The sequence below is a fragment of the Trichoderma aggressivum genome (assembly GCF_033847375.1).
Source record: "Trichoderma aggressivum f. europaeum strain CBS 100526 chromosome Unknown scaffold_017, whole genome shotgun sequence".
Classification (NCBI taxonomy): Eukaryota; Fungi; Ascomycota; class Sordariomycetes; order Hypocreales; family Hypocreaceae; genus Trichoderma; species Trichoderma aggressivum.
The window spans coordinates 435,388-463,351 of NW_026946383.1; the positions used below are offsets into that span (position 1 = coordinate 435,388).

At 50.1% G+C, this 27,964-nt stretch overlaps 7 protein-coding genes across 7 annotated transcripts; 3 read left to right on the top strand and 4 right to left on the bottom strand.

Annotated features, from left to right (window-relative positions):
• Window positions 1-130: 130 nt before the first annotated feature.
• On the bottom strand, window positions 131-1,952 carry Triagg1_5136 (uncharacterized protein; the record flags this gene model as incomplete). Its single annotated transcript, XM_062899617.1, has 3 exons — window positions 131-1,089; window positions 1,148-1,409; window positions 1,476-1,952. The coding sequence occupies 3 exons, from the start codon at window positions 1,950-1,952 to the stop codon at window positions 131-133; spliced, it is 1,698 nt and encodes a 565-aa protein (XP_062755961.1).
• A 1,764-nt stretch (window positions 1,953-3,716) lies between these two features.
• On the bottom strand, window positions 3,717-10,291 carry Triagg1_5137 (transcriptional regulator family: ARID/BRIGHT; the record flags this gene model as incomplete). The annotated part of the gene is made up of 16 exons (XM_062899618.1): window positions 3,717-3,872; window positions 4,268-4,515; window positions 4,584-5,090; window positions 5,188-5,240; window positions 5,322-5,410; window positions 5,471-5,553; window positions 5,608-5,626; window positions 5,963-6,661; window positions 6,722-7,418; window positions 7,483-7,586; window positions 7,635-7,850; window positions 7,920-8,198; window positions 8,271-8,934; window positions 8,991-9,672; window positions 9,752-10,128; window positions 10,248-10,291. The coding sequence occupies 16 exons, from the start codon at window positions 10,289-10,291 to the stop codon at window positions 3,717-3,719; spliced, it is 4,917 nt and encodes a 1,638-aa protein (XP_062755962.1).
• Window positions 10,292-10,625: 334 nt separating this feature from the next.
• On the top strand, window positions 10,626-12,513 carry Triagg1_5138 (uncharacterized protein; the record flags this gene model as incomplete). The annotated part of the gene is made up of 2 exons (XM_062899619.1): window positions 10,626-11,021; window positions 11,083-12,513. The coding sequence occupies 2 exons, from the start codon at window positions 10,626-10,628 to the stop codon at window positions 12,511-12,513; spliced, it is 1,827 nt and encodes a 608-aa protein (XP_062755963.1).
• Window positions 12,514-14,280: 1,767 nt separating this feature from the next.
• Window positions 14,281-19,077, top strand: Triagg1_5139 (uncharacterized protein; the record flags this gene model as incomplete). Its single annotated transcript, XM_062899621.1, has 1 exon — window positions 14,281-19,077. The coding sequence occupies one exon, from the start codon at window positions 14,281-14,283 to the stop codon at window positions 19,075-19,077; it is 4,797 nt and encodes a 1,598-aa protein (XP_062755964.1).
• Window positions 19,078-19,245: 168 nt separating this feature from the next.
• Triagg1_5140 (uncharacterized protein) lies at window positions 19,246-20,429 on the bottom strand (the record flags this gene model as incomplete). The annotated part of the gene is made up of 2 exons (XM_062899622.1): window positions 19,246-19,991; window positions 20,054-20,429. 2 exons carry the CDS (start codon window positions 20,427-20,429, stop codon window positions 19,246-19,248), a joined length of 1,122 nt encoding a protein of 373 aa, XP_062755965.1.
• Window positions 20,430-22,777: 2,348 nt separating this feature from the next.
• Triagg1_5141 (uncharacterized protein) lies at window positions 22,778-23,987 on the top strand (the record flags this gene model as incomplete). Its single annotated transcript, XM_062899623.1, has 3 exons — window positions 22,778-22,939; window positions 23,154-23,696; window positions 23,763-23,987. The coding sequence occupies 3 exons, from the start codon at window positions 22,778-22,780 to the stop codon at window positions 23,985-23,987; spliced, it is 930 nt and encodes a 309-aa protein (XP_062755966.1).
• Window positions 23,988-24,497: 510 nt separating this feature from the next.
• Window positions 24,498-27,934, bottom strand: Triagg1_5142 (uncharacterized protein; the record flags this gene model as incomplete). Its single annotated transcript, XM_062899624.1, has 2 exons — window positions 24,498-25,541; window positions 25,607-27,934. The coding sequence occupies 2 exons, from the start codon at window positions 27,932-27,934 to the stop codon at window positions 24,498-24,500; spliced, it is 3,372 nt and encodes a 1,123-aa protein (XP_062755967.1).
• Window positions 27,935-27,964: the final 30 nt, after the last annotated feature.

Sequence of the window (27,964 nt, forward strand, 5' to 3'; positions counted from 1 at the left end):
TATAGCCAATAGTCTTCTAAAACAATTCATCTACCCAAACAATGAGGTGACAATCTCGTCCTTATGAATATACCCTTCTCAAATCGCTTTTCCCTCTGATAATCCCCTCCTTTCTTCTTTTTTCCCGCGCTTATTGTGTCTTTGCAAACCGACTCTTTGACCGAATCCAGGGACCAAATCTGTAAAAAGCGTACGGCACCGTCGTAAACACGAGCGCAATGAGACCCAGCATAGTCAAAGCCCAATGAATGCCTAGGTTCGTATACATGGGAATCGATATCTCAATCATCCCTCCCGAAGCGACATATCGCACCAGTGTAATCATCGTCAGTGCGCTAGCAGCGTAAACTTCGTACGTATCGATGAGATACATGTATGTGGACACAAAGACGGAGAAGATGCCGAAGCCGAAAAGCACCGAGGCCAGGATAGGAGACCAGATGCTGATATGAGGATATGCGGTCCAGCCCATCCAGAAGAAGGAGATGGGGATGGCTGGGGCGCCGATGAGGGCGTACCAGAGGAAGAATTCGGGCGGGATGCGGGCTTTCTCTTCGGGCTTTTCGGCTTGTAGCTTTGCGAATTCCTGCTTGGCCCATCCGTATAGCAATGGTGTAAGTGCTGCTGAAGATAAGACGAGGCCAACGCCGATGCCGATGAATAGGATACCGGTGATTCCGTCCGAGAGGTTATACGTCTTTTGAAAGACGAACGTGTAGCCGTCGAGGAACCCGAATAGCATCAGGTAGACAACAGTTAAATATCCTGTCCACAACATAATAGTTGGTTCTTGAATTGTCATGATGAATGGCCGCTTCACAGCCGTCAACATGCGCGCACTAAATGTCACATGCTGGATTTCTGCGGCGGACACATAGCGCTTATCTCCTGTCAATCGACGTAGATGGCTCGCTTTCCACTGTAGTAGGATTGGCTCATAGGTTTCGGGTTGGAAAAGGAGCAGCGAGATGAGAAGGGCTCCAGATACGATGATGGTGATCCATTCTGTCCACCGCCACGATACGTCGTGCGATTGGGAGATCCAGCCACCAATGATTGGTCCCATGATAGGTCCCATTAGTCCAGCAGCTGTGTCAATTGTTAGACTTGACTATCTCGATTTATATCAATAAGCATATTTACTTACTTGCAAATATCGGAAACGCAATCAAGCGGTTCATTGGATCCCACAAGTCGCTGATGGATCCGCCAACAGTCGACAATGGTGACTCTCCAAAGAAACCAGCAAAGAAACGACACACTAATTGTCCTCCCAAGTTCTTCGATAACCCGGCTCCCATGATGAATAGCATATATATCGCCAAGGAGCCGAAGTAGACGGGATTGCGGCCGACCGTTTCCGACATGGGACCAGCGATGAGAGCGCCAAAGCCAAAACCAGCAAGGAACTGAATAAAAGAACAGTGTCAGCAAAATCTGTAATTGAGTTCAGCCTCAATGTTATGACAACTTACCAAGCCTGTTGCAAGAGCCTCAGCAACTTCGCTGACACCGAATTCTTGTGCAGCCCGAGATATAACTGCCGAGTCGATAGATGCCGCCATACCCACCACGAGTGCAATGATGCCGACATTTAGAGTGCAAAACACCCTTTTGGTGAGAGACCAGTTTCTCGGATTCAGGGGATCATTAGGTCCTTCGAAACCGACGACGAAAACTTTGGTGTCACTTGAGTTTGGATGGTCTCTATGCGCGATCCCTGTAAGCGCTGCGGCAAGATTTGTGCCAATCTTGCTGAGAGGCCTATCAGTAGGCTCAAGTTGCGATGCATTCTCTTCGATATCGGTCGAGCTGGAAGATGTTGCCTCTAAATCGACATCCGCTGGTGGTTCGTTCGGTGTCGGTGTAGTCGTGTTATTTCTTTGTCGAGTTCGATGGAGCTGGGCTTCTAGGCGTTTGCCCAACGAGGTATACTGGCGATGTGCTTGCATTGTGAAGGTTTCGGCTTCAATCCCCAATGAACTAGGATATTGTTCACAAAGAGTTTGCTCTTTAAAGAGAAGCCAAAGATATTCAACACTCAATTGAAAAGTTTCTACAGAGACTAGAGAGCAACTGATTATATATATTCTATTGTCTTTATCTGACAAACATGCATCCGGAGGTGTCATTCTGGTCCATTGATATGGAATCAGAGTGAAAGTCTGGCTGCCCGTATATCATTAGTAAACGCAGCGAGAATAGCACGTCACAACCCTTGAAAAAGGGAAACTAGAGCCGCCATCCGAATACCGAGCAGGCGTTTATTCAAAAGCGGTAAATGTTGCCACCCGGCTTACACAATGACAGTGGCAAGCAAAACGCAACAGCCGAGAGAACTAAGCCCAGAAGGGTGGATGCTCAGCGAGATCCACAGCGTAAAGAGTTGCTGTTGTTGACGGCCTTGCTGGATCAAGCATACGGGGGTTCGGCAACTTTGAATTCTAGATCAGTGTAGAGGGAGGCCATACCGCAAGGAGCAAACAGTGGCCTTTGTTCGTGGAATATATAAGACGGGGGGATCTTTCTGATGGATTGGTCGCGGCAGTTGGATGGAAGCTGCTCGATTCTTTTTGCTGATTGAGAAGCGGTGCCGAAGATCTATTTCATAATGGTGTGTATCATTTCTAGATTACTATCGGGGTTTTACTATCTAGATGTGAAATGATCTGGGTACAGCATTTCATTTATCCAGGTGCTACGGTTACCTTGGATGCCAACGCATTTTTTGCTTCTCAATCAGTTTACAATTATTAGATGTTCATGCTAATTCACCATTGACCTATCTCATTTGACTTACACCAATATTCAAGTTGTTTCATATACGAGATCGTCAATTGAGGCCAATCGCTTAAAACCATCCCGATAACAAGAACTGGACCCTTGAGGCCGGACTCATCTCGGACGTAACTGAGGAGCACTGACGTCATGAGGACCCTGACTCAGAGCATGGCTTCGACGACAAACACCAATAGTTTTGCCCAATTGTAAAGGAAACGACCCTGGAGATGAAATCAATTGAAGCTTCTTATCAATTGAGCTTGCAGATTGGGTGAGAGCTTGCATCCGCAGCCACGTTTCAAGCGAGCACTCGGCAATCGGGATTTGCTTGTCAATTCGCATCGAGATTCAACGACAGAGGACGAAATCATTTACTTCGTTAGTAGGGGTAGTATTGAAATCAATTGATCTTATCTCTTAGTTCCACCACGAGGCCTTTACTCCACCGAAATATTGCTGTCAAGTGAAGATCCTGTTACCGAGGATAAAATTTGGAATCATCGGATGCTCTCAACATGTTGGGAAAGCTTAGGCACATCACCAATTCACATGCTTTCAACACATCACACCTGAAGTTCATTCTAACTTTATTGATCTCTTAGATGTTGGTATGATTCAGCATACAAATATGTATATACAACATGTCGATCGGGTTGTAAAGAGATACGATATTGTAAGAAAGATTTCAACGTCACTCATCTGCGTTACACAGCATTATCATACCGTAGGAGATTACGGTGGTAGTAATACGTTATTTACAACCTTCACTGTTCTTCGAGTAATGTTACATGTACTTAGTTCTGTCCAGCTCATGGAAGTAGAAAAGCCGACATCTATCTCCCACGGCTAGACGTCAAGGCACGGCTTGCCATTCTACCACATTTGGGAATATGTTTCTCATTTTGTGTTTCATTCTTATTTCTTGTTCTCATGCTCTACCATTTCATCTTCAAGCTGTCGGGCTTGTCGGTTCTAATAGGAAGGTTGTGGAGTGTCTTGAAAGACCCTATGTAGCCAATATCATGGTAGGCGGCGCCATATGGAGACTCGAGCAAAACATCTTGTATTTGCGCAACGACCTCCAGGACGGCCTGCGCTCCTACGTTAGTATGGAAAAATTCTTGATCCCTTTCATCGCGTGAGTCGCAAATCTGTGCTTCCCCCAGCATAATCAATGTCGCCCCCAACACCCGTAAAGCCTTCGGCGCAGAAATATTGATATCAGTTCTTCGCCAAGTGTCTCCACTACATCATGGACGGCCGCCCAATACTTCTCAAGAATTGACTGTTATTTTCTTTGAAGCTATCCTGCCTAAGGTTTACATTCACCCGTTGCGCCCTGGATACATAACTTGCTCCTTTGAAAAATCCCTGTGAGATACCTGGTATCGTTCTGCCTGTATTTGGCTCTCTGAGCCTTGAGGGACGCAAATTGTTAAAGGTAGATTCCCTCTCCTGAGAGCTCTGCCTCGCTTGGTAAACTTACATCTCCTAAGCCAAAAGATCTTTCAGCTGCAGATGGAGATGGAGAACTCGGGGGCGAGACTTGTGAATTGGAGATTTCGGCAAAACTGTCAACCTGCACCGAGTTGCTACCTTCCGAAACACCAGAGATGGGAGGCAATTGCTTGCTATAGATGTCGGGTCTGGGACGAACCAGAAATGGCTCATGGCCGAGATATTCCTCGTCAGATATTCCCCGCCTATCACCGGAGGATGATGACAGTTCAGGATCTATATTTAAGTCACATTTATATCAGGCCGTTAATACATAAGTGTTATTCTAGGTCTGTGTTTCTTACCATTCCAGCCTTCTTCACGATCCGTGATAAGATCACTTGCTGCCATGACTGGAGGCGGCAGAGGTGGTGGGACAGTGGAAGACGGGGCCGGTTCACCCATCTCCTCGCCAGCAACATTCGAATCGGGTGGCCAAATGTAAATGTCTGGATTAGGGAAGGGATAGGTGATCCTACCAATTGACGGTATTTTCCCCTTGTTGCTAGGGTCGACGTGCCCTTGTTCAAGCTGGTCATCTCCAGGCTTTGCCGCGCGCAGATACTCTTCGTACGGGGAGAGCCATCGCAAGAACGTATTCTTGAGCGACGTGGCCAGGGACGACATGATCCTGCCGCTGTAGCCAAGATCTCTTCCAATTTCTGCCCATTTCTTCAACTTGCAGACCCTGTCAAATCCGCCTCTGGATTCTACTGCCTTCTTTAGGCGATAAAGGTCGACAGGCTGTTTGTGGACATATGGCAAACGATCCGAGTCATTCCCTTGCTGCTTGTGAAACTTGGCAAGGCCCTCTAAATAAGTAAGATTGACTATCGTATCTCGAAGAAAAATAACATTAGTAAGAACTATTTTATCTTTCCTTCATCTCAAGCTGAGGCGTGTGAGTACCTGATCCAGCAACGTCGCCGTCGTCGGGGCGACTAGGAGGTGCCCGAGCTTGGCTAGGAGACTTGGGCAAGAATTGCTTGAAGCCCTCTATAAGATCCTATGCTAAGTTGAAGAGCATCGCCACTTGAGCATACAGATCTTGGATGGGCTTTTGCTCTTCCTGATAATTCCGAAGGATCTCAAGGAACTGTTTATATCTCTCCGGCTTATCCTGAAAGCGGTCCTACGCGTAGTTAGGTTGGTCAAAAGCTTACCAGCTAACGCTTTAGCTCTGGGCACTTACTTTAATCCTTCTGACATAACTGATGGCATCGTCAAACTCAACAGGGCCATGACGTTCCATGCTTGCTAGGTTTCTGATTCCAACTTTTTTTGTAAGAATATGAGGGGTAGCTCTTACTCTGTAAGGTAAAGACTCACTATTTTCCATAGACGATATCTGCATATTGACTCAGTTAGCAAATCGTACTGTACAAGGTGTCACCAAGCACCCTATCGGGACAAAAGCACATGCCTCAGTGTCAATTGCAATTTCAGGATTCTCCAAATCAGGTGGGAGCCCTTGTGAACTAATCTCTTCTTTCGCTCCGATATTGACATGACCACGACAATCAGGACAATACCATTTATCTTTCGATGAAGGAGCAACAGTAAGGCCTACGCATTCCAAATGGAACCATTTATATTTGCAACTCTGACACGTTATCAGTGGTTTCTCGATTGAAACATCTTTGAGGATAGTCCCCAAATCGTGAGGAAATGAATTTAGACTCACGTCAACATTATCGCATCGAATCATGATACCAGCACTCCCCTTATTACAGAGGCAGTACTGTGGTTCATCTAGGTCATTGGAGCCCTTTTTATCTTTCACTGTCGCCACTGCCTTTGCAACAGGCTCACTTGCAGCTTCGCCTGCCGCGTTATGGTCAGCAATGTTCATAATTGATGGCCGTGGAACCTCGATCCAGTGTCCGAACTTCCCCCGTAGCCCTTCTTCCTCGATAATACGTAATATTTCTTGTGGATTACCACCTGCACGCATGTAAATTCGCAGATAATCTTGGGTCATCGCTTGTTCTTTCGCCGTATCCTGGTCAACGGCGCCTTCGCTTGCTTGGGAATTCTGTTGATCGTTGTGCAATGATGGATTGGCATTGGAAGTGGACAATAGTAGGGAGTGGTTCGAAGAATCTCGATCTTGCATCTGAACTTCGTCTCCTTTAGCCGCATGTAAAATGGCCTCGACGGAAGCTTCAGGGGTATCATTTAGTGCACTTCGGAGTCTTTGTAGGAGGTCTGCATCAACGTCGGTAGACGTTCTTGGGAACTCGTCAATTAAGTTCGAGTTCAGGCCAAATGGTTCTTTGGGTACCAAATAGGATTTTCCTGTAGAACGAGGGTCGATGAAATTATTTCGAAGATGTTCGACAAATCGGGGGTGCAACTCCCCAGGGTTGCCAATGAAACGTGGCTTATAGAATTAGATCAGTATATAGATTCGAATTGTGCCATATCTTGTTACCCATCTTACCTCTTCATTCACGTAACTCTCAGCGGTTTTGTTGCGCTCAACATGCGCCAGTTCAGATTCGTCCATTATATCAATGGCTGTCTGAACATCAAGATCGGTGACATAGGACTTGCCATCCGAGAGCTTGATGCGGGCCTCGTGGTCTGTGGAGAGTATCATGTCATCCTTGGCGAGGCGTCGAGGGCCGTCAAAGACAGCCTGGACGCGCTGCTTCATCGTCATCTGTCCCTTATTAAAGCCCCAAGAGGGGGGGTAGTCAGCAGTCCGGCGTGATTCTGTTGGCTGAGCAAAATAATGAGCTAAGATAGACTTCTGGTCAGCGGTCATCATATTCTGCCTATGTCCTTGGGAAGAGTGTTGGTTACACGTTTCTTCTTGCTGCGTGATGGCAGCTTCGGAGCTGTTTTGATTTACAAGCGTAAACCGATTAAAAGTCCCTAGCATACTCTTGCTTTGCTGATTAAGTCCCATATCGAAACCAGACTGATTCCCAAGGTCCTTGGTAGAATCTCTGTACGTTCCCACTGGGATAATAGTTGGTTCGTCATCTGGCGCAAAAAGTCGCACTGTTGACGCATCCAGAACTTCGACCCGGTATCCAGTCGGCATTACACTGTTGATCTCGTGCATAAAGGAAGGATACCCCTCGCATAGGCGACCAATATTCATGATACCCCGGCGTATTTGGTCGCCATTGCTAGTAGCGAAAATGTTAGCAGCGAATGCCGAACTTAGTGACTGCATCAAAACATTGAACTCACACGACTGTATGTTGCCGAGACACCGCAGCAAACTGAGCAGCGCAAGAAAGTCTCTTGAGGCGGCATCTCGTACAAGGATCAGGAGCTTTGGCATCACATTCGGCCTATATGCCATGAGAAAATGACTTGTAACATAGCCGTCATATACCAACCTCTACCATCCTGCATTCATAGCATGATCGTCGCCATGCTTCAGGGACCCATTCCGTTGTCGCTATATCGGCCAAAATGACACGGAATCTCGTGAATTTGTCCGGTTGGTCCTTGAAATACGCTTTGGCCGTGTTGAAGAAATTTTGGCCGCTCATCCGAATTACCTGAGCAGCTTGGACATTCTCCGAGTGTTGAGCTCCCTGTTGCTGTGTATTCTAAAAGATGTTTAGCAGTTGATAAACAAAATAAGGCTCTACACCACCACAAGAGCTTTAGAGCCTTACCTTCGAAGGGATGTTAGTCCGGAATGAGTCTTCCTTGTCAGTGTTTTCTTCTTCGTCATGAGGCTCTTCAGATTCTTTCAGGCCAAGGCCTTCCAGTGGTGCCCTTTCGAGCGGCCACATGGTCATCGTGATATGCAAACCTGGCTCAACCACCTCCTCCCAGACAGAGGGGGGTATAATTTCGCCATCAGGACCGATTAAGTCATAGTGACCCTCTTGGACGTGAGGACCCAAGACGTCAACCTGTGAGAACGCCTGCTGAATCAAATCATCCATTTCCTGTTAAAACGATGTCAGTGAGTTATACTTGAGAAAAAAATACAGTGCAGAGGTGGAAACAGGAGAACCTACCTGCCAGGTGTAGCATAAGTGAACTGGGAAGTTAAAACTTCGACCAACGGCATCCGTAAACTTGATAAAAGATGATAGCTTTGCCATTTTAGAAGCCCCTTCTGTTTTCCTGAAAATTTCTTCAATATTCTCTTGGTTCCTCTTCAATTGTTCAACCATGTTCGCTGCGTCTATAGCAGCGAGATGTTCAGCAGCTCTTTGCAATGGCCCTCTTTTCCCTTCAGATTGGGCTTCGTAATTCTTCTCAGGCTTGAATTTTTTCACTAGATTAGAAAAGACCATGGAGGCCAACTCTGTATCAAATTCAACAGGAAGTGTCTCCCCGTTCTCATCAACGCCACCATAGGCTCCCTCATTGCGAGAGGAACTGGCATCGCTGGACTCAAGGCTATTCTCGGACTCTGCGTCCGAGTCGACTTCAACGGGTAGAGCTGACAGCGAAACCTCTTCTAGATGTTTAGAGAGATGCTTGGTAATAGCAATCTTTCCATTGCCTGTTTCTTCTCTACAAAGGGGACACTCGGCAGATGCCCATTTGGGCTCCATCTCGTGGTCCAGCGCTAGGTGAGAAATCCACTTGTCGCGACTTTCAAAGGTACTGCTGCTGTATGGGCATGATAAATCTAAGCACATGTACGGTTGAAGGTCAAGGTATATATGCTGTCTAATTGCCGGTTAGCTTTGTCATACAATCACGCTTTTCAGGCTTCGGCTTCTTACTTCCATGCGGAGTTGTTGGTGATAATTACCGTACGACCACAGGCAATGCAGGTAAAGGGCGAGCCTGCCTTGGCTTCTTTCGAGAGTGGTGGTATGCGTACGGACTGGCCATCATGATTGTAACTCATTGTGGTTTCTGCGTAGGACATAGTCAATCCTATGGATGTGCCGACACCTGAATCATGGAATTTAGTGTTGGCGATTATTGTCCCCGCATGGGTTCCCTCTTCTTGATTCACGATAGGCAGCGGCTCTTCCTCTTCCAGAGACTCTCTTGCTTCTTGGCACCGCAAGAAACGTTCATAATTAGCCCTACCGAGATATAGAGTAAGGGAAACATCTGCGCGAGGGAATCTGTTCTCAATCTTATCAGAATAGCTCTTCTCAGGACCCCAGGTAGAGATAGCATGGCTTTCGATGTTATGTTCATGCTGAGAATCGAATATCGGGTACTTCAACAAAGGGTCCAGGCCGGACAGAACGAGAGTATCGGTTTTGAGGTCTTCCGCAATCTCATAAATATCATCGTCTGAGAAATTAGAGGCTGCACCACTGGAAGAATCATCACTTTGTCGGCAGGATTCTTCAGCTATGAGGCCCGCTGCAGCTTCAATATTTGACTCAACGCTGGAACACAGAATTTTTAGTTTCTCTGACGAGATATTCACTGCAGGTACTAAGCCTATAGGCAACGGCAAACATTGTGTCAGTTCAGCTAACCACACGCCTTGAACGAAGCACAGCCATTGACAGATACGCACGTTCGACAAGCACACGGCCAATGTGCAATAAATTCTTGAGAGCTGTATAACGAAGTTTGCGCGACTTGTTGAACGTGCCATTTAGACGGCCCTGTGTGATTCCAAAACCGTCTGACCACAGAATCAGAGCGCTGCAGCTGCGTTCAATGCTTATCTGAGCGTCTCTGGGGATCCCGGTCTGCTTCGGTAATGCGAGGGCGATTTCTTTAAAGAGAGCCAATAAGCTTGAGGAGAGTTCGGCAATCTCATTATGTTCTGCAGTCTCCTCGATGTAATCACCGGGGTGAATATCCTGTTGCTGTTGGTGCCATTCATGGGTATATTGAAGGAGTTCTGCCATTATGGCCCTCTTCCACCCAAGAAATTCCGGCGCGACACTGAGATTCGACTGCGGAGCAAAGTTTTACGTCGACTTGATGGAGAACTTGGAACTCACTTGCTCCCGGCAGATATGTGATCGCGACGTCAATGTTGATGTTGCATAGACAGAAAGTACCCGAAGTTGGCAAGACTCAGACGGACCACATGATACGCATTCATGTGGACATAGCCACGATTAAAGATGCGGAGGTGTGCCAGTCGCCTAAATCAACCAATTAATTGTGTTGCTAGTGAGGCGGACAAGGATTGGTTGCAGGCTGGGCGGATTCGGAGGATTCCAAGTCTCAATGCTAGCTGAATATGCACATGTACATGTACACACATACGTTTGAGGAGGCTCAGCCCCAATTGCCCCCGGAATCTGTTTGAAGTTGTGCGAACGTTTATCACTTCAACTCTCTGATGAAGGCGGCCAAACAGCTCACCAGATTCTTGTAATCAGATTCTGCACCCGTGGGCACGATACAGCGAAGCCATCGTCAACTGGTCAGGAATGGATCCATTATCTGTGTCGTATGCAATCCTGCCCATGGTCGGGAATTCCGTCAATGTCTACAAATCTGTTCGCGCCAAGTTCAAAATCTTTTGTCACTATTCCGCCGAAGTCGAGAGAATACGGAAGTTATTTGGAGCACAGCGAGACTATTTCCTCAATGAAATAGAGCTGGTGCTGCGGCTGGTCTTACAGGACCAAGACATTGTCAAATCCATGATGAAGGATCCGGCGCACACTGAATGGCATGCTCATAGCCTGGAGAAGAAGCTAGAAGCCCTTCTGGAGAGAAACCTGACGTCGCTGATAGACATTGTCAACGATATCAACGACAGTATATCGACGCTTCAGAAAGCATTCAAATGCTTTACACCATTAGAAGAAGAGCAAAAACGGGTAAGATGGAACATACAGGCAATTGCTGCAAATTCAACCATTAACTCAAGGTACTCTCAAGGATGAGCAACTAAAGCGAAAGCCACTGAAAGACTGCGTTCGAAAATTGAGAAAACGAGTCACTATCACCTTCGAAAAGAAAAATTTTGAAGATCAAATTGACCTGCTGGAAAAATCGAATAGCGCATTAAGACGGCTGCGTGAACAAGTCAGTGAACTCCAAAAGCCCCCGACATATACAACCGGGAACGCATGTAAGAGAGCAGGACGGCTGCCGCTGGAATTCAAGGGATATAGAGATATACGAAGGGCTTCCAAGGCGCTACATGAAGCGTTGACGGCGGCTTGGTCTAGCACACAAGCACCTCACCTGAGACATTTCGTCAAGCTCTTCCTGGACGCCAAAGCAGAGACTGATGTACAGATGGAGATTGCCATCCTCTGCTATGGGGCCCAACTCCATCAGAAGGCTCTTTTCCAAACAAGCTTGACCAGACTAGAGGTCAGATCGAGGACAATGGACTCCATCATGTGGTCCAGCACGAGTTTGTTGAGTCCAGCTCCAGAGGCGGACAACTCACAGAACGACCGGCGAAAACGACCAAGGGTCCGATTCTCCGACATTGGGGATAAGCCTGGTCTCAGTATTATCGATGCCGAATCAGTATCCCAATATTCGATAACCAATACTTCGCAATCCACCCTACTTTCTCCAGATGATCTTCAGCTCACGGGGCATTTCTGTCCTGAACTATTAAGACGATGCTCGACCCCGGATATGGTATGCAAAGCGGAGGGTCTGGGGCATATCGACAGCTGCATGCAGGAAGGATTTCGTCACTGCTTCTTCCCCTGTTCGAATAACCACAGTTGTGGCAAAATGCGGTTGGACGACGTGATACTCATGGATGAAGCACTTGGCCAAACTGCCAGCAATAGACTAACCATTGTTGGTCAGCTGCGGTTAGCTCATCGACTCGTTTCCGCGGTGCTCAAGTTCAATTCGACTCCATGGCTGAACGAAGTGTGGAGTTTTAGAGACCTTGCCTTCTTCCGACAAGGGGATGACTTGACTTTGTCGCTCCAAACGCTACACTTTGGCGTAGAGTTGATCCATGGCGGACCCGAGCCAGGAGAATCCTTAATGGACATCGAGTCTCCAGTGAGTTTGAGTCAATCGATTGAGGATGTGCAATACAAGCATGGAGTGCGCAACGTAACGCTGTATAGTCTGGGGGCAGCTCTGCTGGCAATTGGGAGATGGGAGCGCATCGACCACAACGACATCGAGGGAGTCCGTCGACTAGCATCGCAATCATGCTATTTGGGGCCTGTATATCAGGAATTGACTCAAAAGGTTCTCGATTGCGATTTTGGGTATGGAAAGGATTTGAAGAAGCCGAGACTTCAGGAGGCTATTTATGAAATGGTTGTATTAGAGCTGGAGTCGATGATTGCAAGCCTCGATATATCAGGGGAAGAAGATGAGTAGTATCAGCACACGAACATACATATATCCTCATCATATTGTAGACATGGTTATTGACAAAGTTGATGAAGCTGAGAAGGTCGAACTTGTGTTTCGTGTGCTATGAAAGAAGGAAAAGCTAGCTGCAAACAAGAGCAAATAGAGATGTGGGCTTGACCAAGGAGTGGTCTCACAGATTCACGTGACAACTCAACAATTATATTACCAAATAGGGCAGATCAAAGGGTGTTTATCCCTATATATCAGATCATGTCTATGGGCAGATACACTATCCGTGAAGTATTTACAAATCGGTACGCCAAGTAGGGTCGAATGCTGAAAGACCATGATATCACGATTGCATGGATGTGAATACCTGAGTGCTTGCAACCCTAAGACGCTGCCTTCTAGAACAGTCCGTAACTTTAAAGAAGACTACATCAAACACATTTTTTCTAACTCTCAGAAGCATCAGATATGAAGCCACACGTAATCATCCTCCAGGGCTGAAAGCTTCACTGACCAACAGACGGTCCAAGTGACCAAGGCATACCCGTCCTTTTCCATCGCTGCCAATCAAGACCCCGGATCCTCATCACCCCGGTCTCGCGATGGTGCCGTATTGCGCGTATTTGCTTTTAGAGCGCGCTTGGCTTTCATGCGTCAAAATGCTAGTGCGAATACCAGCGGCCCACGTCTCGAAGGATCGGCGCTACGAGCAAGTTAGGAATTAGGCTTCGACGCCGCATTGTTCGCTTGGGTATCGTATTGCTCGTAACACCCGGGAATTACATTGAAACTGCGTGGAGGTACAGCAGCAGCTGGCAAAGGATCGGAGTGGCGCCATGCTAGACCTGGGGTTGATGGTGGTTTGATGTTGAAGCCGTACAGGAAATGTGATAAACGACTTGGAGATTGCTTCAAAGAGGCTGTGCAACAACTGGATGTCAAGATACCAAGTTGGATGTCTCGTTTAACCTGAGATTAGAAGAGTCACAGCGCCGCGACTGCTACGTCTAGGACTTAAATCTTTGTACGCAATATCCATCAATCTGATTCAACGGGCTGCCTTGCATTTTGTCGAGGTTCGCATGTTCCTTGGTCCCGTTTGGGAAGTACGTGGCGCTGATTCTCCCCAGCCCCACAGCGCACCACTTGGCGGCCACCTTGTCCATTCTGGGCCAAATATGGCGCTGCTAGCTGCCTGTGGTTTAGCTGGAGCTTCACTAAAGGCCGTGCTGACAGGGGATCCTACGGGGCTTTCAGGGCAGCTGGCGCCCTATCCCCTCCATCGGATCGAGACCAGCCACTGACACCAGCATCGACATCATGGCGCAGCTAGGCACGAGCATCATTGAACTCTCGTCCCTTTGCCTCTTTCAATGCCTCACAAGTAAAACAACCGAGCCAAACGAGATGCAGCCACACGTGTGATCCCTGTCGCCAATACGCGCATCAATCCTCCAGCATCATGGCGGCTGTTGCGACTCTCTCTTGGCTAGTGCCTCGATGGCCAGGACAACGGACGAACGCATTGGATTTTCGTGTCCAAGGTATTTAAACCCAATGATCCTCCCGTCTTTGTTGGCCCCGTCTCTCATTTGGGATCGAATCATTCATATAGCTGATTCAAATCAAGCGTCTAGTCTCACCGTCACCTCTCACATAAGGGTGACGACGGCATTCACTCCTTAACAACATCTTCGTCATCCTCAGACGCTCTCTCTGTGCATGGGAGACACCAAACCAAAATCAAAGACGCCACAAGGGCAAACCCCGTCTCTGCCCACCATGACTCTCTACAGCCAGATCTGGGCCTTGACAGAGAAGACGCTCAGGATCATCATCCTTCGACATACCGTCTCGACGATTTACAGCGCTCTCGTTCTTCCCATTGTCCTCACTGTTTATCTAGGCATTGGCCAAAAGTTTACTCAGCCCAACGACAAGTTTGGCATTGGCTCTCCATCCGACATCTTTTCTCTCGATAATGCTCTCTCCAAGTCTGACGGTGGTCGAGACACGGTCGTTTTTGTCAATAGTGGCCACACCGGTGGTGACATAGGACATGTCATCGACAATGTGTCTGATATTGTTACGGGAGCTGGCAAGAATGCGACGATGATACAAGACGAAACCGACTTGGGATATACTTGCCGGAGCACTATCCGCGGCACGTCCAACTGCTTCGGCGCCGTAGTGTTTTACTCTTCCCCTGATGAAGGCAGCGATGGCTTCTGGAACTACACTCTACGTGCAGATGCTGGCCTTGGAAATAGCTTCCAGACTGACAAGGGCGACAACGATGCCCAGATTTACGCACTGCCTCTCCAACATGCTGTTGATGCTGCCATTGCCGGCCTCAAGTCTGACTCTTCTTTTCCTTCAACAACGCAGCAATACGCTTATACCGAGTTGACTGAAGATGAGCGCCAGGCTGATGTCCGGCGTAAATACCAAAAGTCATTTATCAACTACCTGAGCGTTGCTTACATTACCGGTATGATTGGTGTCTGCTATCATATGCCCGGCTACATCGCTATCGAGAGAGAGAGAGGCCTATCTCAGCTTATTGACGCCATGATGCCCACTAGCCAAGGGTGGCACCGTCAATTCGCTAGGCTCATCTCCCATCATCACGCCTTTACCGTGACATACATGCCAGGCTGGATTGTTGCATCTATCGTTGCCAGAGTCACCATCTGGACAAACACCAGCTTTGGCATCCTGATCATCTTTTTCATTCTCAGCGGCATTGCTATGACATCCATGTCCCTCCTTGGAGCGTCATTCTTTAAAAAGGCTCAACTATCGAGCATAGTGACCTCTGTCATCTGGATTGTGTTGGGCATAATAGCTCAAGTGATTCCGCATCCCAATACCGCTACAGTCGCCATCCTCAGTTTACTCTTTACTCCGTGCAACTTTATATTTTTCATCATCTACATTGCTCGATTTGAACAGTATGGACAAGCAACGAATCTGATACACCTACCGCCAGGCCACACTTCAAATCTTCCTGGCATCGTTCATTGGGCCTTTCTCATTATCCAGATGGCCGTGTATCCATTTGCCGCAGCCTTTGTAGAGCAGGCCATACATGGTGTGAGCACGGGAACTCGGTCGTCAAACGCCCTCGAAAACCCTGCCGGCGGTGTTCAAGATGCGGTTCGTATCGACAATATGACCAAAATTTTCAAACCCAGCCTGATTCGTAAATTCTTCTCCTTTGTCTCGCCGCCAAGGCCCGAGGTGGTTGCTGTGGATAACCTGACTTTGACGGCGAAAAAGGGCGAGATCTTGGCATTACTTGGTGCAAATGGCAGTGGTAAAAGCACCACTCTCGACGCCATTGCTGGTATTAGCAACTTCACCAGCGGCAACATATCTGTCGATATATCTGGCGGTCTTGGATTCGCTCCCCAGCAGAACGTTCTCTGGGATGAGCTAACCGTTGAGGAACACATCCGGCTTTTTAGCCGTATAAAAAATCCTCAACGCAAGACACTGGATACTGAAATTGCAGATTTGATTGATGCTATTGGACTTCGCTCAAAGGCCAAAGCTTGGGCAAAAACTCTATCGGGTGGTCAGAAGAGAAAGCTTCAGCTTGGATTGATGTTGGTTGGTGGGAGCTCCGTCTGCTGTGTTGACGAAGTCTCTTCTGGAATTGATCCCCTGTCGCGGAGGAAAATTTGGGATATTCTTCTGAAAGAACGCGGTTCACGGACAATCATCATGACGACCCATTTCCTCGATGAAGCAGACTTGCTTGCCGACAACATTGCCATTCTATCCAAGGGAACGTTGAGAGCTGAAGGCTCCTCTGCGCAACTCAAGGACACTTTTGGTGCTGGCTATCGTATTCATGTACTCAATCCAAGGAGCTTAAACGCAGTGCCCGATATCGAAGGTGTCTCAAAAAAGGTCACTACAAACAGCGTTACTTACATGTCGTCATCGTCCGATCAGGCCGCCAAGGTTATCCGAGCTCTAGAAGCTGCTGGTATTCCATACAGATCCTCTGGCCCGACCATTGAAGACGTTTTCCTCCACTTGGCTGAGGAAGTTCATGGCGAAGGGCTCCAGCGGCAACCGCATGTCATTAACGAAAAGGTTGCCAAAGTTGCGAGCGATACACCCATCGCTGGCGAAAATCTGGCATTGCTCACAGGGCGACAGATTGGCATGCTTCAGCAGACGGGCGTACTTCTAAGGAAGAGAGTCACAGTTTTCAAGACAAATTGGCTCCCTTATGCGGCCGCCTTTCTGATCCCCATCATCGCCGCTTCAGTCATCCAGATGCTTGTTCGCAATGATGACCCAGTTGGGTGCTCACCCACGCAGCGAAGTAGCCACTCTTCAAACAATGATTTCTTCAAGCTCTTGGATACAGCTCATCTTGCAGGTGGCCCGTCATCTCATTTTGGCAATTCTATAGACGATTTATTTAAACCAATTCTGCCAGGTCCTGCAAGCCTTCGAAGCCGGGACAGTTCTACCACTGTTGGAAATGTCACCGTCGATCTGGTAGATTCCCTCTCATCCCTTGAAGACTATATCGAAAACAACAGGAGGATTGTCACTCCCGCCGGCCTGTGGCTCGGCAACTCGAACTCAGCACCGACATTGGCCTTCAAGGCCGACAACTTCTCCATGTACTCCGCAGTCATAGGCCAGAGTTTCCTCAATACGATACTTGCCAACACTACCATTGCAACAGAATACAAGGCGTTTGACTATCCCGTCGCTCCTTCAACTGGCAGAGGACTCCAGCTTGTGGTGTATTTCGCTGTTGCCTTCTCGATTTTCCCCGGTCTCTTTGGTCTCTATCCCAATTCAGAGAGGCTTAAGAATGTTCGCAACCTGCAATACTCGAGTGGTGTTCGTACTCTACCGGTTTGGGCTGCACATGTCATCTTCGACTTTGGCATCATTGTTGTACCCATGATCTTGACTGCCATGATATTTGTCGTATCTTCGAATTCATGGTACAATGGAGGCTATCTGTTTCCTATTTTCATCTTCTATGGGCTGACAACGATCATCGTTTCCTATCTCTTTTCGCTCATTTGCGACACTGCAATGGCAACTTACGCCATGACCTCTGTTGTTCAATCACTCGGCTTTGCCGTCTACATAATTACATACCTGTTTATCCTCACCTATTCCCCAGCCGCAAACACCGATAGAGACGTTCTCATCGCACACTGGGTCATTGCTGCTATCTTCCCCACGGGCTCGCTGATTCGCACGTTGATGGTTGGCCAAAATATCTTTTCGACTACTTGCGACGACGACCAGCTTCGGGCCAATCCCGCAGCAATGACTGCCTACGGTGGTCCCCTACTATATCTTATCCTGCAAGCCATCTTCTGGTTCTCCATAGTAGTCTGGATTGAGAGCGGTGCCGGCCGATATGCCCCTGAAAAGGCCAAGAAGTCTCCCGAAGTTGACGATCCCGAAGTTGCAGACGAGCTACTCCGTGTCGATGGCCCAGCCGGCCAATCTGACGGTCTTCGCATCGCACATCTAACGAAAGCCTTTGGTAAGAATACTGCCGTCGATAACGTCACCTTTGGAGTCGAACACGGCGAAGTGTTTGCTCTCCTCGGTCCCAACGGCGCAGGCAAATCCACCATAATTTCTCTAATACGAGGCGACATTGCACCGAGCCGTAACGGTGGAGGTGTCTTCATCGAAAACGTTTCCATCACCAAACGCCGTGCCGCTGCCAGAGCAAATCTCGGCGTGTGCCCCCAGTTCGACGCCATCGACAACATGACGGTCAGCGAACATCTCCGCCACTACTCCCGCCTTCGAGGCATCTCTGATATCGACCACCAAGTCCCCGCCGTCATCCGTGCCGTCGGACTAGAAGCGTATGCGGACGTCATGGCACATACTCTCTCAGGAGGCAACAAGCGCAAACTCTCCCTCGGCATCGCCCTCACCGGAAATCCACCTGTTATCCTCCTCGACGAACCATCCTCCGGTCTCGACGCAGCAGCCAAGCGCATCATGTGGCGCACTCTCGAGGCCATCGTCCCAGGCCGCTCCATCCTTCTCACCACGCATAGCATGGAAGAGGCCGATGCGCTGGCCAACCGCGCCGGCATCATGGCTCGTCGCATGCTCGCCCTCGGGACGACGGACAAGCTCCGCCACCGCTTTGGAGATACACTGCATGTCCATCTCGTCAGTAAGACTGCGCCTCACTCTTCTGCGGAGGAGATGGATAACCTTCGCGCGTGGGTGCTGAATAATTTTCCCGGAGCGTCGGTAGAGCAGGAGACGTACCATGGACAGATGCGCTTCTCGATGCCTTCGTCCGCGGTTCCGATGCAGAGCGGAGTGGCGAGTAGTAGTGAGAGTGCTAGGGGACGACTGCTTATCATGCTTGAAGAGCAGAAGCAGTATCTGGGCATCGCACACCATAGCGTTAGTCCTACGACGCTGAACGAAGTGTTCCTGAATATCGTTGGGAAGCACGATGTTCAAGAAGAAGGGTATAACAACAGAACAGACGAAGGAGTCAAAAAGCCCTGGTGGAAGTCAAAGTACATTTGGGGCTTCGAGCGTTCTTGATATTTCCTTTATATTGTTTCGATTTGATTCCCCCTCGAAGTTGTGCAATTGAGCGGTACATTTTGTTATATAGAATTTGAAATAGACATGGATATCATTTGTTAGATTACATACATTAGCTAGCTCATATATTATCTACGTATACTCATCCCGTCCCGATCCTCCTTTTTAATGGGTGCCCATCTCGTAGACTGGTGCTCCGCCGTGCAACTCTTGCGGTAAATGCGTATCACCAGCCACTTCTGGCGGCTGTACATGCGCTTCATGATATGTCTGGCCCATTGGATGCGGAGGATACGCATATGCTGCAGGGGGCTGTGGATATGATCCATTGGGAAGCTCAGTCGCGTTCGGGTATGGGTTTGGATATATCGGCGAAGTTGTAGCAACAGAACCCGGGGCCGGTGATACGCTCGAGACGGTCTGGGGTGTGACCGATGGCTTGAATGGTTCGACAGGAGAAACTTGTGCCGTCTGGACGGGAGCGACAACGACGGGTGCTGCAGCGGCGGCTGCTGGATCGACTCCGGCTGTGGGTGTGCTTCCTCCTTTCATCTTGGTCAGGCAGAGCTTCCAGATAGCTGCGGCTGCGGCAGCAACACCGACAACAACACCGACGACGATGCCGGCAATGGCGCCCTTGGAGAGTTTCTTGCTAGGCCGGTGGAGTGTTGAACCTCCTGAACCGCTTGAACCAGACGACCCGGATGATCCTGATGATCCACCACCCGATCCTCCGCTAGACCCTCCGCCTGAGCCCCCGCTTGTGCCGTTGCTAGGGCTTGGCGATCCGTTCGACGGCGATGAGCCGGGAGAGTTGTTGTTCCCGGTAGGAGTAGCACCAGGGTTGTTACTACTGGGTACAAGTCCAGCGAGCACACTTATACAAATCTCTTCTCCCGCCACCTGGGCCTCTGTTGAACATCGTCAGACTCAACCTTTACATCTCCAACAGTAGTTGATCTATATCACTTACGGACAGCAGTAATATATCCGCAAGCACTGTTGACACAAACCGCTGCGCCACTGTTGACGGCGCTCGCATTGTTACATTCGCAACGAGTGTCACCCAACTTGCAATTTGTATATTCAAGGACTGCTGAAGAAACGCAGGCAGTGGCACACGCGGGGATAGTTGGAAGCGCGCGTGCCAACCTCAAGTCGCCCACAACTTCCAGAAAAGGGCCAGGAGTGATGAGGGCCGCGGCTGCTCCATTGGAAAGATGCGCGATGGGCGTGGGAAGAATATCGGCTTGACGAGCTCTGATGTGTAGAGCCGAGGAACTCGACGCGAAAAGGAGACAAGAGACTAGCAGCGCGAGTGAGGTTGGTAGATTCTGCATCTTGACCATGGTGGGCAAATCAGGCTTGTAGGTGCCACCCTTTGGGCAGATTTTGGTTCTCACGGGAGCAGCACAATGAGAAAAGACAAAATCGCCAGCAAGGGCGGACTGATATTTCTGATCCGGCATCCCAGCAGTATTATAAAGCTAGTAGCATTCCCGTTAGCAAGCCGGCGTGGGGATTGATGGCCCGATAGCATCTAGCATCGTGACCTTTGGAGCGGGCCATGAATTTCTTGCAGGGGTCGTGCACATGTCGTCGCCTCATTCGTTTGCAAACACGGGGCGAGGCATTCTCGACACTCTGCCAGTGCACATTGGGAAGACCCTTTGGGCGCTAGGCCACTTGACAGAGGGCCGCATATTCCGTCGCGGAAACCAAGCCGCACACCAACTCTCTGCGTCGGGGACGAAGCCCAGATTGGAGGCCAATCACATTGGGCATGGCGGCCGATTAGCACAGCTGCAGTCCGAGGTCGAAATAGCAAGGGGCCAATTCAGCCTGCAGATCAATATTGGATGCAAGCGGTCCCGCGCTCCCCCCCGCGGACCTTTTGGTGGCAGAATCCAACGTTGAAGGTGAGGGATAAACGGTTTGATGATTTGGGAGATTTCGAAGCGTTTGGTTGTTTGCGTTGTGCTCAATGGGCAGTACACACCCGCGTCTAGTCATCCTTGTCTATTTCTTCATTTCTTCGTCAAGATGAGGACGAAAGACGAAGACGAAGCCGAAGCCTTTGATGCCCTCGGCTAGCCTCAGCCGCAACAGGACGTCAAACAACCATCCGGGCGCTTAATCGAGTCGAGCTTGGCGTCGAGCTTTAACGCGCCGCCGTTGCCGGTTTCCCGAGCTTTAGTCAAGCCCGCCATTTCTCAGCCTCACCATATATGCAGCAGATACGGGGAGACAACCCTCCTTTCGCTTTTTGGTGTTTTTGACAGGTTAACCCGCCCGTCCAGTGTGCTTAGCTCTCACCAGGCCGGGCAACCAAGTCAAGCTTTCGTCCCGTCTCGTCTCCTGCCGAGGCCTTTTTGACGCCATGTTATTTCCCACGGATTTAAAGTCGCTGCTGGCTGCAATGCCACCCCCGTCTTTTCGTCGCTCCGATTGCCGGCTGTGCCCCCGTTTAGCTTCGGGACACTCACTTCGGGCGGTAGGCAGCGAAGAGCCAGTTGGGCGTGGCAGTGTTTGATAGAGCCGTTTCCCATGCTGAGAAGCTGATGACAGTGTCGATCCAAGAAGCAGAAGAAGATGGTTGAAGAAGCCTGGTTGCCTGGCGAAAGTGCTAAAGAGTCAAATCATCTCTAAGCCCTCTGGCGAGAGCGGAGCTGGTGCTCCTTCCCAGAATGAAGCTTAATCGGTCTTGTTGAAATAAAGCGGGGCCCTTCCGTTTGAAGAAACCGATTTCTGATTGTTTATCAAAAGATCCTTGCATACCACGTGATTATGTGACTGCCAGTTGGCCAATCACAAGCCCTCTGATGTTGATAAGAAATCTGCCCCGGTCGGAGCCACATGGTTAATATTGTGGCTAGTGAGCTGTTGTCGCTCTGTGGCTGGTGCGTGTGTCTGCACGATTCAAGAGCATCAGTTTCAAAGTGGATGACGGGTATACATACGTAGCTAATAATTCACCGGCATTTTGATACAGGTTTCCAATTATCTATTTATCGATTTTGATAGCAGCTTTACGGAGGTTATATTTATTACCAAGAGGATCAGTAAAGCGGCAATGGCTAGGTCAGAGCAAGGCTACGCCCCAGCCTTGGTTCAAAATCCAGAATCAATCCGTAGCCCAACAGATCGGCCACAATCGACCAAGTCAAACCTCAAAGATTCAGGCCACAAAGTATAACCGATCAAGGTTCAAGATTCAACTCAGAATACATACGCAAAAAGGCCTAAACAACAATGTTCAAGCACAAACGCAAGCTTCAAGCCGGCAACTTATAGTTCAATGACTCAACCAGGTCAGATAGGCTGTTGCATAGTTCCGACAGGTTATAAAAGGCAGCGGCAATCCTTGAAAATGGATTGCGCACGCAACGACAGCAGCATTATACAGCCTCAAATCACAAGTCTCCGTCTTATACAATCATCCTTCACTCCCAACAGACCAATAACCTCCTAGAACCGCCTCACGGGGCCCGAGATAACCGAATCCGGGTCCAGGAAGAGAATTTGTGGGCCTCCCGGCGACGCGGCGATCTCGCAGCAAAAAAAAAAATAGAGCGTCAGATCCCTTTAAACCCAAACTCTACTTTCAAGATACCACGATTCAATATCAAGTGTTAAGAATACTTCAAAAAGTTCAGACTCACGGGGTATTTATTTTTGGTTCTAGGTTCCAGTCACAATGGCCTTCACAATGCATTCCCATTCGGGCCAGTTCTGCCCTGGCCATGCCGTCGACCAGCTGGAGGACATCATCCTGCATGCTATATCTCTTGGGTATAAAACCATTGGCCTGACAGAGCACATGCCTCGCTATGAAGAACGAGACTTGTATCCAGAAGAGGTATGTCTCACTCGCGTTGCCATTGATTCATTCATGTCCAAGCTTGTTTATTACCTCGCGTTACACAGAATTCAACTCACAGCTACCCCTCCATCACATATTCACATGTCACGACTAACTCACTCACTCAACCTCTCACACAACCACTCACTCATATCCCCTAACTACCACCCAAATCTCACAAAATCACACTCAATTAACTCTCAATCTCCAGCTCTCCGACCCCCTCGCCTCCCTCCAAGCCCTTCCCCCCCGCCACAACGCCTACATCCTCGAAGCCCGCCGCCTCCAACAAAAATACGCCCCCCAAATCCACATCCTCATCGCCTTCGAAGCCGAATTCATCCGCCCCTCATACACGCCCCTCGTCCAATCCCTCTTCGCCGCATCCCCCCACGTCGACTACTTCATCGGCTCCGTCCACCACGTCCACGGCATCCCCATCGACTACGACAAAGCAACCTTTGCCGCCGCCGTCGCCGCCGCCGGCGGCTCAGAGGAGCGTCTCTATGAGGACTACTACGATTTGCAGTACGACATGCTGCGGGCCTTGAAACCGCGCATTGTCGGCCACTTTGACCTCATTCGTCTCATGAGTGAGGATCCGGGCAGGGATGTCAGACAGTGGGGAGGCGTCTGGCAAAGGATTCGCCGGAATCTGGAGTATGCTGCGCAGATTGGGGCTTGGCTGGAGTGTAACTCGGCGGCCCTGAGAAAGGGCCTCGACGAGCCTTATCCCGGCCGAATCATTTCAGAGGTAAGCTACATACAGATCCTACATGAGAGCATTTCCTCTCCGAGTTACTAAAACGTGAAATCATAGGAATGGCTCAAACTAGGCGGTAAATTCACAATGTCCGACGACAGCCACGGAATCGCCCAAGTCGCCACAAACTACAGCCGCGCACTCACATTCCTTGAAAGCCTCGGCGTACAGCAAGTCTGGACTTTCCAGCGCCAGAGCCACCCCGAAGCAGGAGAAACCATAAAGGCGACGCTCATCGACGTGGGTGTGCCTCTGAAGGACTTTCGTCTGCACTTTTCATAAAAATCTAAAAACCACTTTACTCTTCTCATTCTGAAGATATAGAGGTACAACAAAACACTTCACTTTTCTCATTCTGGAAAAATAGAGGTACAATAGGCCATAATAAGGCTACAAGATTTTTTTGGTTTTTGCTTCAGAGGCATACAAGATTAAGATAGAGAAGGAACTCAAAAAGACCATCTGTGAAAGATAAGAAAAAAGTTAGAATAAATAGCTTCCGACAAGATTTTTTTTTCTTTCTTTGTTTAGGAACGGGTATCATGTAATGAGAGCAGCCCAGCATTCCAAAGGCTGGTACCAAAGTTTTGGCAAAGGGGTTGCATAGTAGCTAGAATACAGTTGGTCTCAAAAAGGAGAGAACGAGCTTCAACAAGCGCTAAACAAGCAAAGGGGGGGGCCAAAATAAAAAGGCAAACAAACTCCTACCCATTCCGTGCTCCGTGCCGTACCGTCCGAGTGACATAGAAAATCTAATAGCATCTCCTTTTTTTGCTTTTTGATAGTAACACTTTACTTCCTTGGTGGAGATCTGGCGATGCCCCTGATGGTACCGCTTGGCTTCCTTTGAGCCTTGTCAGGTGAGGGGCTGCGGTTGGCCGATTGCTTGGGGGCAAAGGGAATGGCTCCGCTGCTGCCATACTGGAAAAGTGCACTGCTCTTCTTCCGAAGGAGGCCAGGTTGGATGACGTTTGGATTGCCAGCCGGGAGTGTCGGGGGCATCCACTTCAGCGGCTCCTGAGGAGCAATTGAGACCGGAGGTGGCCCTTCAGGTTGGTACTGGTAAAAATCGGCCGTCTCATCCAACGCTTTCGTCGAGCGAGGAGAGCTGACATTTGGAACAGCCTGTCTCGACTCGGGAGAAACAGTTCGTGGCGTGAAATGTTCCAAGTTGGGCGTTGATAGGCTGCTCTCAGAAGCGGTCGATAGCGCCGGCATGGTGCCATCTGGGGACGCGGCATTGATGGTTGGCCTGCGGCTTGTGGCGCTGTTGGGTGTCTTGAGGCCGCTGGACTCTACGGATCTGTTGGTACTGGCAGATGACGTGCGCAGCTCTGACTTGGCGACGGCTGCGGCTGCGGCTTGTTCGGCTTCGAGGCGAGCCTTTTCCCGTGCCTCCTTTTGTGATTGGGTAATCAAATTGATCTTGATCTTCTTGATGCCCTTGGTGATCTTATCCATGTCGTCAATAGTAGCGTCCAGCCTTGCAACTGCAGGTGCTGTAGTTGTTTCTGCAGGACCCTCTTTTCCGGCTTCGCGCATTGGTGACCTGAGGGCCGGCTCGCCATGGGCCGTACTCGGCCGTGACCTTCCAACAGTGATTCTTCCGGTAGGGCCGGAGAGCCTCGCTTGGTTGCCTGCAATTGAGAGAGGCCTCCCTGCGACGGGACCGGCAGATGTTGAAGGGCGAAGCGGTAGTTCTTCGTTGATCGTGGTGGCACGAGAGACGCTACGCTGTTGCGTGGGAACAACCGACGACGAGCTAACCCGGCGATTGTTCCCCTTGGGAGGCAAGCCAATGAGAGGGGGTTGCGGTGTCTGGCCGCGAGCAGTTGCCTGATAAGACATGTTAGTCATTTTTTGATGCCAAAACGCATGAGGTGTATAAATTGCATGCTCACCTTTTCTGCCGCAATTGCTGGAGTGCCGACGGTCCTTCTCCGGTCCCTTGTCTGCCGAGTGTTGTTCTCCTCTTGAATGGGATCAATAGCCCTTGGCTTGCGGTCACGAAGCGACATTCTTGATAATGGTCGGTCGAGATCTGGCGTGGCGGTGGATTGCCTGCTTTGCCGCGCGCGAGCTGCCTCTGGATTCAGGTCATCGACCGTGTAGCTGTCGGTTTGGCGATCCCGTGGTATGAGGAGCTTTGAGAGCTCGTTGGCAGCAACCGTCCACGGAACCTCGGGAGGCGAGGGAGATGGGGATCGGCTAGAAGTGGTGGACCTGTTGACCAGAGTCGACATGCTTCGTTTCATTTTGAGAGGATCCACGGCCCTCGCCGTAGAAGCATGGGTCGGTGTACAATAGGTTGGAGGAGCAACCGTACGCGGCTTCTTTGGCGTGATATCAGGGAGTCCTACCGTGGATTCCAATTTCTCAAGTTCATCAGCCGACCACCATGAAGGATCGTACGGGTTGATAGAAGATAACGAGTGTGTAGAGTACTCGTCGTCGTCGTAGACACTTTGCCCGAAAGAAAGACGGCCCTGGCGAGGCACGTTCTGCTTCCCAACAAGACCGCTCAGGTGGCTGAGAATGCCCGAAGTCAAAGCCCTATTACTATAGCCACCCTCCAAGACACTGACGATGCGGCCTTCGACAAAGAGGCCCTCCTCTGCGGCCAGCTGAACAATATCTTGGGTGAGCCGCGCGTAGAATTCCGTGGGCACATTGACCTTGTGACGCTGCATTCCAGCGCTCTCCCATTCACTGGCGTCAAAGCCAGCAGACAGGAAGATTACGGCCCGCGGTTTGGCACCTGCGTCTTGTAGCTTCTCTGCTTGTGCTTTCAGATAGCTGCGGGTCTTGTCGAGAAGTATCGTGTACTTGGTCTCATAAAGGTCCCAGAAATCTTCAACCGTCTTCCATGGCTGGAGATGGGCGTTCCAGACGTTTTGACCGTGGGCATTCTCGATGCAGACACTTGCGTTTCTAATCTTGTCATCCTCGCCATTTTCGCAAGGATATGAGTTGATGTCGTGCAAGCTGAAGTAACCAATGGATGTCCTCTTCCAGGCGGCATGGCTCTTGGTGGCAGCCATGGACCGAGAGTTGTGCGCCCAAGCAATGGCCTGAGAGCCATCTCCGTGGTGCAAGTCAAAGTCAATGATGGCGGCGTGAGTCAGTTCGTGGTTCAGGATGCCATGCATGATTCCAACATGGACATTGTTGACCCAGCAGAAGCCAGACGGGAGGTTGGCAGAGCAATGGTGCCCCGGAGGTCGAACGGCAACAAATGCACGGCGCGGCCCAGCCGAGAAGACGGCGTCCACACCCTCACACACAGCGCCCAGAGCACCTTCAATGGCATCTAGCGACTCGCTACAGAGGTACAGGTCGCCCTCGTGAAGCTTCTCCGCCGTTGCAGTCCCAGCAGGTCTCTGCAGCTCCTTTCCTCCACGAGCCAAGACGGCCTCAGCAGACTCACACATGTTCTTCAACTCCTCCATCCACTTGGTGCCATGCACGTTGGTGACGGCGGGGGACAGCAGCGGCAACCTCCGGTCCGTCTTGTGGATGCGAAAGGGGATGCTGGGCAGCATGTGAACATTGCCCTTTGGCAGGATGGGCAGCGCACCATCGCTATGACGCTCACCGAGACGCACATAAGCCGCGGCCACGCCCAGCACGCCGGCCTTGATTCGCTCAGGGCGCTCCACAATGCTGGCGAGGGCACTCTTGGGGGTGCGCGGGCGCGCGAAGCGGTGGCCGTAGACGGCATCGTTGAGCACGACAACGGTCTCGGTGTAGAGCGTGGACACGGGCCCATGATGGGCCTCGAGCTCTTCCTTGAAATGGCCGCTGGCCACGGAGCTGGGGGTGACTGGCGGCCGCCACTCAGGCTCGGGAGCTCCAAACGACGCCCTCAAGCCCGGTGAAACAACCTGCCCCAGGCTGGAGCGCCTGGATAAAGACCGCGAAGGGCCGACGCCGTTTGCCGAGTGCAGGGAGTTCATCGAGGCTTTGCGGACGAGGGTGGGGGTTGCGGCTCGCGACTCTCTGCCTGAGGGACTGCGGGAGGGAGGGAGAGCGGACGAAGGGGAGGCATGGCGAGAGAGATTTAAAGGCGTGAGCGGCGTCGAGGGAGAGGGCAATGGCGATAATCCGGGGGATCGCGGGCCACGCTGTCCGAGTGACAGCTGGCTGAGTGACTGCGATAGGCCTGCGTCTTTGTCCCTGGAGGTTGTTGCTGCACGCCGTGGCGGCTCTGTATTGGGCGGAGACGCCATTTGGGCGTCTTATAAGACCGGCTTAGTCGG